Raw genomic sequence first — 10,129 nt, forward strand, 5'->3', positions numbered from 1 at the left:
ACGTACCAAGCGAACTCTTATAATAATGATTTTAAATGTAAATATCTTATATAAAATAATCATCCAAAAGATTTTTCTCAATTAACATTAACATCTTATTGTTTACCAAATATTAATATATAAAATCCATAAAAAATCAAATTTAAATATTTATCTCTAACAAGTGGTTGTTTGAACTCTTAGGTTGAGAGTTCGATTTCTAAGACCCGCACTCACCACACTTGGGTCGAAAATGTGAGAGTAATTTAACAAAAAAAAAATTTCTAACAAATATTTACATATTTATGCAATTAAAAATTATAAAAATTACAAAAATATAATATGACAAATTTTTTAGACATTATATAGTAAAAGTCACCCGTGCTTTGCACGGGTCATTCAACTAGTTTAAATGAAAAAAAGAATCCACATCAGATTTATTAATCCCACGTGGCCATGCCACATGGGTCACCGGAGCTCCGGCGTTGATCCCGAGCTCCGAAGGGATGAAAACCAAATCTTTTGGCAAAGGTTGGGGACTAAAACCCATCTTTGCTCCGGCGAAGGACGAAAACCAAGTATATGGTAAAGGTTAGGGACAAAAACTTAGTTAAGCCTTTAAAAGTTAAAAAAAACCATTTATAGCCTTTCCAGCTTCAAGAAATCATAGTTGCTATGAGCCAATTCTTAGTGGACTAACTTCAAACATTTGTGGAAAATCTTCTCCGATCCTTTTTCATATTAGACAAATATATATTTTGCTACTATTATTTATTAGACATTTATTTACTACATTAAGCAAGGTGCAGAGTTCCATGATGATATGATTCTTTTTGACAAATTTGTTTCCATTATAGATTGGATGGATTTATGGCTCGATCACAGAAGATATTTTAACTAGATGAAAGATGCATTACAGAGGATACAAATCAGTATATTGTATGTAAAAGAGACCAGATTTTGAGGGATTTCCCCCGATGAGTGGAAAGCTACAATCATTTGGGCTAGGCTGCACTGGTGAAGACGACTCATTCAGCGCGGGTTTGAGGCTAAATAACAAAACTAAGTTAGTGCCTGCAGCAGAATATCAGTGAAAATTCCCACCAGAACAACATATGAAAACAAGCATAAACAGAAAACTGAATTACTAGGTCTCAGGTTCAAGAGCAAATAAGTGAAATTGCAGAGAACAAATGTGTACTGGATGTAGAATGTTAATATGGCCAAAATCGGAAGGATAAATCAGATTGCAAAGCGAAATTAAAAAGACAAGCTAGCATAATGGAGGTTTTACTGCCCTGATTCATGATGACTGAGTTCACAGGCGCAATTGTGGTGTTCGACGAAGCAACGTCTCGCCGAAGCGTTTCATCGAACAGTTGGCATCCTAGTTCACCCACTCCTTCTCCTTGATCCATCATGTTTTCCTTGCTCTGAGTCAAACATGGCGAACAGAATATCAAGAAATACAACAAATGGGAACAGAAAATTAGATGCAATATAGAGGAAAAGATTGAAGAAATCGTGATCTGTTGGAGGTTTCAGATCAGATATTGTCATGGAGGTAGTGCTTGGAGTTGTTCTCATTTTCTTAATTTCACGTGTTCTGTTCGCCACCGCCAGAAACCAGGTTCGTGTTCAAACGGATCCTCCCGCCGAACTTCAACGCCGGCGACACTTGCTCGCCGAACTTCAACCGCCAACCCAAAACGTGTTGGCCAGAACCCGTCGTCGGAGTAAAACGCGCTCGCCAGAACAAAACGTGCTCGCCAAAGTTCCGTCGCCGGAGTAAAAAGTCTTGGGAATTGGTTCCGCTCCTCACGCGTTTGCACTCCTTCATCTCCGCCGTTGTGACTGAGTGTGCCATCGTGAGCGGCAAATGAAGGTTGGCTCGAACTTCCTTCCGATCTCCGCGTGCTGCCATGAGCTCTGAACAGACCCCTCGCCTCTGCTCTTCATGTTCGTCATCACCGATATGCTCTCCCTTGCCCGCATTCTTTCCCGATCTTGAAACTTGACCTTCGTTAGCGTCCTCTTTGCCTCTGTTCTCGCTTCATCGCCTTGAATCTGTCGGCGTTGAGAAGACAATCTTCATCGAACCGATCTTCCTCTCGTTCGTCTCATCGTTGTTTTCTCTCGCGAACGCACCTTGTTTTTTTTCACAATGCCACTGACAGCGATCAATCTTCACTAGTGATCTGCACGCATCCATAATCAACAGATTCATCCACTCTGAATCGCGAATCCTCCCCTGCCAGTAGCACAGTCGGTTTCTACCACAGACTCGTCCCTGCTGCCACTCACCCAGCTTCCGTCACCATTGTTCCTGAAACCAGAGGAAGATCGAACGGTCGAACAAGGTGTGGCGAGATGGATTCCCGAAGGTGAAGGGCCATTGCATTCCTTCATGAATCCTGATCCGAAAAAGATCATCCAATAACCTCCTCTGAGCTCGATTTCCATAATCAAGATCCGTCCAGCGAAAACAAGAAAATCAACGAAAATCTCAAGAAAAATCAGTCGTGCAATCAATCCACGTGATCCGGAAATCAAAAGTTTATCGATCCCCACAGACGGCGCCAAATGTTCTATCCAAGAGCATAGAGGTGAGGTATGGTACCTAGAGTGAAGGGATTGCAATGTGAGAATTTAGAGAGAGAGAGAGAGCGTGTAATCGCTTAGAGAGAGAATGTAACTGAATTTCAAGTTTGTTATTTCTCAAATGAGCTAAGAGTCCTTTACATGTAGTAACCGCTCCCTATTTATAGGCTAGGGGCTGGGCCTGGATGCGTAACTAATTCTAATGGGCCGGTTGGACCTTGCGGGAAGACCCAACTCAAGATCTAGGCGACCGCCAAGGGACCGGCACCCCTGGGCGTGGCCCTCCTGGGGGCTAGCCCAGCCCATAGATTTTGTGATACCTTCAAGTTTTGAGTTCAGAAATGATACCTCCTCCTACAGCTTGGCATAGGGCTGAGCACGGGTCGGTTTTGGGCGGATTTAAATCAAGGATATCTCAACCCATTTCCGACCGAATCAAGGATCGGATAACTCGGGTGCGGGTTGGGTTGGTGGACGGGTTTCTGGATTAAAGATAAAATATGAAGCTTTGGAAACAGGGAGTAGCACTAGCTGAGTAATTATGGCATATAGATAGACTTTTAGCTTTTTTTTGACAGAATAGACTTTAGCTTTATGGAGGAGTGATGTAGGTAGCAGAGGTTCTAAGTCTTTTATATAAATATATATATAGTATAAAACTATTAGATTGGGCGGGTTCGGGCACCGACTGAGAATATTTTCCAAACCCGCACTCGCCCGATAGTAACCACACTAAACCATTTTGTTACTTTTTTTTAATATGATGACCCGCCCAGATCGATCCGTTTAAGTTTCAAGCTCCCGGGTAACTCGGGTTTGGGTCGGATATCGGGTATGTGCTCAGCCTTGGCATTAGTGATCTGAACATTCTCTTTCTCAACAAGCAAGTCACTTACAATTTTCTTTAGCTTTTCCTCATGCTTGAATGCTTCTTCCCACTTGATATACAACAAGTTGTATGTCTCAGCCAGCTCTTCATCTGAGATTCCTTCCTTACTAGACTCATTATCAGAGTTACATCTTCCAGTGTATCCCATTACTTGATTTCTTGTTTTATCTTCTTCAGAATCTTTATCATACCAAGTGACCATCATCCCCTTTCCTTGCTTCTTTAAAAACGTTGGACATTCTGGTTTGATATGACCATACCCTTCACATTCATGACACTGGACCCCCTGCCTTTGCTAGATTTCTCTTCATCCTCCCCTTTGCATTGAAAATCGAAGTTACTGGTGATGTCGGGCGACTTGTCCTGAACATTTGTCCTTAACATTTCGCCATATCGATTCAAAGCTTTGTTAAAATTTCTACCAAGAACTGCTATAGCTTCTGAAATACTTTCACCAGTATTCTTCTCACTCTGATCTTCATCTTCTTCAGTGTTGGATACAAATGCTAAACTATTCTTCTTCTTATCATATCTTTCATTGAGAGACATCTCAAATGTTTGTATAGACCCAATGAGTTCATCAACCTTGATGTTGCTGATGTCTTGAGCTTCTTCAATGGCAGTAACTTTCATATCAAACTTCTTAGGTAGAGACCTGAGGATATTTCTTGCTAGCTTTTCTTCATACATTTGTTCTCCTAACGCAAATGATGTGTTGGCTAGATTACGCAAGTGTATATGAAAGTCAGAGATGGATTCATATTCCTTCATTCTAAGATTTTCAAACAAGGTTGTGAGCAACTGAAGTCTTGACATGCGAACTCTTGATGTGCTTTCATGAGCTGTCTTGAGAATCTCTCAGGCCTCCTTAGCCACAATACATGTGTTGATTAGCCTAAATATATTCTTGTCTACTCCATTGAAAATAGAATTCAAGGCTTTGGAGTTTCCAAGAGCTTCTACATCTTCTTTCGTCCACTCTTCTTCGGGATTCAATTCAGTTGTTGATGTTCCTTCTTTAGATACTACCACCGGATGTTTCCAACCTTTGACAATTGTTCCATGTTTTGTTATCCATAGATTTAAGAAAAGCAACCATACGAGCTTTCTAATAATTATAGTTCGTACCATCCAATAAAGGTGGCCTAAGGAGTGATTCCCCTTCCTTAGTGTTGTCCATGAAACCAGAATATATATTCCCTGGAGCTCACCCAAACAGAACATGGTGTCTTCTTTAATGCCAATTGAAATTCTAGTTCACGCACAGGACATATGTTCTACACAATGTTCTAGACAATGTGTTCAACGTACAAGAAAATTAATCTATAACAATTAACACAGTAAAAACAGCAAAACAATAAAGAAGAACACAGAGAATTGGTAACCCAGTTCGGTGCAACATCACCTACATCTAGAGGGCATCAACCCAAGAATGATAATCCACTATTATAGAGAATCAAGTACACAGGGTTTTAGATGAACAACCCCTGTTCAAGTCCTTCTTACCTATTCCTACCAGTGGTTTATTACTTAGAACTCCCCCTAAGTATGAGACCCCTAAATCCTTACAACAACGATATGAGTTTGAAGAGATTACACTCAACTAAAAAAAACAAACTCTATGCCTTATAATGATCAATGGAGGGAGTAGAGTGGTGTACAAAATAACACAATAAGGACTCACAAACACAACCCTAAAAGTACAATGATATTCTGATCAATGCACAATCCACTACCGAGCAACTAGGGTTTGGTCTTCTTAAATAGAAATTCTTCTGCAGCCTTTGATCTTTAATGGGCTTACACGAAAATAGAGTCCACGAAAAAAATATGGAACAAATCTTGTTGTCAAAGATTTGATCTCAAACATATTTTCTTCACAAACTAAAAGCAGCAATAAATCTCTCTCCAAAAGATTTGTTCACATAATAAAACAATCACCTCAGACTAAATCTGGAACAAAGCTTTTTAAACCAGTTCAAATCTTATCATATTAGATTTGAACATAAAAAGATATGATCTTCTACAATTTTAACCAGAAGATTTGATTTCATTTGATATATTTTCAGATAACACACGGAAGAATCTTCAACAACCCTAGCTTGTTGATCACGTAAAACAATCCAAATCTTCTAGAAGAAACATGCAACACACAGCAGCTTCGCAGGGACAAATGTTGCATCAACAATGTTGTAACATTTGGTCCCGCATCTTGTCATAGACAAATACACCTTAACTAAAATGTAGAAAATCTTGATCAAAGGAACAACAACTTGGACTTAGACAACATCATAATTTTAATATATTTTAACTCTACTACTATAAGTTTGTTGATATGCTTTAAATTAAATTTGTGATTCTACTCTAATGTCTTATTACAAAGTAGACTTTTAAATAGGTAACTAGGCCAAAGACTCAGGCTTAAAGTTTTCATGAATGGTAACAGTTTAGTCTTAGGCATTAAATTTTTTAAGTAGGTCAGACCTATTTAAGTAATTCCTAGGCTAGCCCCCCATATTTTCATCCCTAGTCCTTCTTAGCATCCTCAATCTTCAGTGGAACATCTCCAAACCTCTGTTTTGCCCACCTCGCCAACTCCATAAGACACTCAATCACAAGCAGCACGCAACCAAGAGGAAAGTATCATTAAATAGAGAAGATGATACATTAATATTGCATCATTAATATTATGTTGTTTAAGTAAATTTATTTTTAAAATAATTTATTTAACATCATGTTTATAAACTTTTCATGAAAGAATTTTATTTTTTTGAAAGATAAATAGATAGATTTATATATATAAGAAATGTTGAGAAACAATCCCTCTCAACAACATGGGTATAGTAACCTAGTTGGCAAACCATCCAACAGAAAACTCAGCTCCAAAACACCAAAGAACTATTAATAAACCTCCCAAAGAACCCTTAAAAGCCTCCCAACGAACCTCTAAAGCTTTCCAAAAAATCTATAAAGGCCCCCACAGACATAAGATCGTTTTAAAAAGCCTAGTAACACCCTAAAAAAACCTCCAATTGATAAAAGAGCTAACACACAAATCCAACAAAAGAAGGGAAAAAAAGGAACACAGGACATCAGGCAACAGCAAGCTACCCAAAAATAGCTACCAGACAACCTTCACAACAACATTGGTCAAGAAGAGCACTGAGGCTGGAAGGGAACCTTAGCATTAAACTCATGTCTTAACCCACTCAACAGAGAAAGAAGCCAACCCAAATCTCCACTCCAAGAGACACCATCTTCACGTCCTGCAAAGAACCCGCCAATAGCCAACACCAACAATCTAAATCCGTGGATCAAATCCGCCACCAAAAGTCATCACCCTCAACCTCAATCCGCAAGCTCTGCCTCCGCGAAGACACAACACCCCAGCGTCAAAAGTGATGTGACCAAAAACCTAATACCCAAACAACAACCCACAACCACCAGATCCACGAAACTGAAGAAATAGAGGCGAGCACACAACGCCAAAAAGAACTTAAATTTTAATACTTGTTAAGTTTAAAATTTTAAATTGCTTGTGTTATACAATTAAATTTTGATAATATTTTTCTCATTTAATTGTTTCAAATTATTATACTCAAATAATTATTGAAAATTTAAAACCAAGTTTTGAAAAATTATAATTAGTTAATAATTTCATTAATATTTTTCATATGAGTTTTACAAATATATGGAAAGTATTTTCAATATTTCATATTTTAATTCTATATAATTATTTTTTTAATAACTAATATATAAACTGTATTGTAAAAATAAGAGTTTAATTACTATGAACTCACAACATAAAAATATTTTGCTCAATCATCGAATTAGAATTAAGAAATTTGCCAAATATGGATTTAACAATTTTTAAAATGAAAAATGGAGTGGTATGATTTAATATATGTGTAAGTTTCTTACACTGTTAATATATATATAAAGTGTCATTAGATATATTTGAACTTTTTAAATAAAATAATAATTAATTAATATTGTTTATAGGAAATAATTATATGATTGACCCAATGAAATGACCCACATAAAAAAGTCAATCATATTAAAGAGAATGAAAATGATTAAATATATTAATATATGTGTAAGTTTCTTACATTGTTAATATATATAAAGTGTCATTAGATATATTTGAACTTTTTAAATAAAATAATAATTAATTAATATTTTTTATAGGAAATAATTATATGATTGACCCAACGAAATGACCCACATAAAAAAGTCAATCATATTAAAGAGAATGAAAATGATTAAATATATTAATATTTAAATTACTTATAAATATATTATTTGATTTATTTCTTTTTATTAATTAACTCAAAATGTATAACAAGCTACCATATATATGTGAATGAATTATGGTATATAAGTTACACATTTATTTTACCCTCATAATTATTCTCCTACACAATGTTGACTTGATGGTTAAAGTCTCTTAAAGTTACCAAAGACCATAGGAAGAATAATAATGATAGTCAAACATTCATTTATGTTGAGAATAATTTTTATTAATATTATCTAAATTTAATTTCATTAATATATGTATATATATTCTTGAATATTTTATTAATATATATTTATATATATATACTTATATTGTTAATTAGTTTTACACAATTAAACAATGGAGTTGCTGCCAGAAGCATGCATTGCATCTATTCTGTCTCGTACCACTCCAAAGGATGCTTGTAGGCTCTCCTTGGTTTCCAAGACATTTTGTTCTGCTGCTGATTCCGACACTGTTTGGGATCGTTTTCTCCCTTCGGATTCTCATTCCATTGTTTCCGAATTTCCTTCCCTTGCCAACGCTCCTTCAAAGAAAGCTCTCTACCTCGCTCTCTCTGATGACCCTGTCATCATCGACGAGGGTAAAAAGGTACATACTTTCATCGTCCATCTCATCTGATTGTTGAATTTCTTAGATTAGGGTTTCCAATCGAAGTATCAATTGACATTTGGGTGTTCTCTGATTAATATATGAAATGCATGTAGAGCTTTCAATTGGACAGAAAGAATGGGAAGAAGCGTTACATGCTTGGAGCCAGAGATCTTTCCATTAGTTTGGCTAACGATGAGCGTCACTGGTGCTGGAAAAAGCTCCCAGAGTCAAGGTCAGATTTTGGATACATTGTAATTGTTTTAACTTAATGTAATAAATTGGGCTCCCATAGTGAAAACTTTACAATTAGGGTTTTCTTTTGTTTGTTCAGCTTGTCGTTTCTTTCTTTGATTCAACACCCTCTTGTAAACTTTGGAGTATATTAATGTTGGGTAATAGTTGATGATGTTGCTGCAATTACCATTGCCACTTTATGCCGTAGTACTCTTAGAAACAAAATTCAGGTTATTGCTAATTACTATGCCTAAATAAGCTAGTTTTGACCCTTTCTAAGAATTTATTTAGCAATACCTCTAGATAATGTTAGACCTTAACACACTCTCTTAAATTCATTTGTCCCGTGGCAATTTCCGCATCATTGAAATTCGCATATTCAATTTGATTTGTTGATGTTTATAGAAATGACTTCTTCTTTTTCTTCTTCCCGTATTGTAATATCTAGTTCTAATATAATTACATAGATGTGAAATATTTAATTTTAAATACATTAGTAATCTGATGAGATAGAATATCATCAAAAGAATAGCACCAGAGTTATTATTCTTTTACTGAGCTATTGTTAATTAGCATTATCCTAAAAATACTCCTTCAGTGAGGCAATGAATCACTCTTGACATTTTTTTTCCTGTATCCTTATCTTTTCAACTTGTGCAAAATTTTGGACAGGTTTCCTGAAGTTGCTGAGCTTCTTCTTACGTGGTGGCTTTTAATTATTGGAAGGATAAAAAAAAATTCCTTGACCCCAAATACTCAGTATGGAGCTTTTCTTGTGTTCAAGATGGTCCGTGGCTTTAAATTTTATGATTATCCTGTGGTGTTATCAGTCGGCATCGTAGGTGGTCATAGCATCAACAAAAGGGTCAATTTGTGTCTTGAATCATTGGAAGATGAGGCGCACGACCAAGTAGAGAGATTACCAGGTCCAAGTGTGAGAAGAGATGAGTGGTTGGAGATTGAGATCGGGGAGTTCTCCAATTCAGGCCTAGAAGATGAAGTCATCGAGATGCGTGTTATGGAAATTAATGGTTTTATTAAGAGCAGTCTCATTATTGAAGGAATAAAAGTTCGACCTAAGGAAGACAATTAAGCAACCAAATTTATTTCATTGAACTATGCATGCATGGGCCTTGGTCTTGGATGGATTATAGTGCTTCCAGATTTGAAGCTTCATGCTTTGAACATGCCATGTGCATGTTAAGTGTTCTTCTACCATGCTATAATTCGTATCATAATTCTTATAACATGATTATGTTTATGTATCCTGAAATAATTATGTGTTTTGGATATTAGCCTCGGGTGAATGAACTTTTGATTGAACTAGATTTTTAATCCGTATAAAAGTATTATTCAAATATTTAAAATTAAATATAAATATAAGTTGAATATTAAATTTAAACATAAATATATTGTAAATTTCAAATGACTACAAGAAATTAGAGTCATAGGAGCACTTACCTTACAACGGTTTACCCAATCGTCGTTAATCCTTTACAAAACAAATACTACTAGCGGTTCAAGCAACTGCCACA

At 36.2% G+C, this 10,129-nt stretch overlaps 1 protein-coding gene across 1 annotated transcript; it reads left to right on the forward strand.

Moving 5' to 3' along the window:
* The first annotated feature begins 8,105 nt into the window (after positions 1 to 8,105).
* LOC130735193 (F-box protein PP2-B11-like) lies at positions 8,106 to 9,687 on the forward strand. Its single transcript, XM_057587277.1, has 3 exons — positions 8,106 to 8,357; positions 8,474 to 8,592; positions 9,267 to 9,687. Exons 1-3 carry the CDS (start codon positions 8,106 to 8,108, stop codon positions 9,685 to 9,687), a joined length of 792 nt encoding a protein of 263 aa, XP_057443260.1.
* Positions 9,688 to 10,129: the final 442 nt, after the last annotated feature.

This window comes from Lotus japonicus, chromosome 2, assembly GCF_012489685.1.
Source record: "Lotus japonicus ecotype B-129 chromosome 2, LjGifu_v1.2".
Taxonomy (NCBI): domain Eukaryota; kingdom Viridiplantae; phylum Streptophyta; class Magnoliopsida; order Fabales; family Fabaceae; genus Lotus; species Lotus japonicus.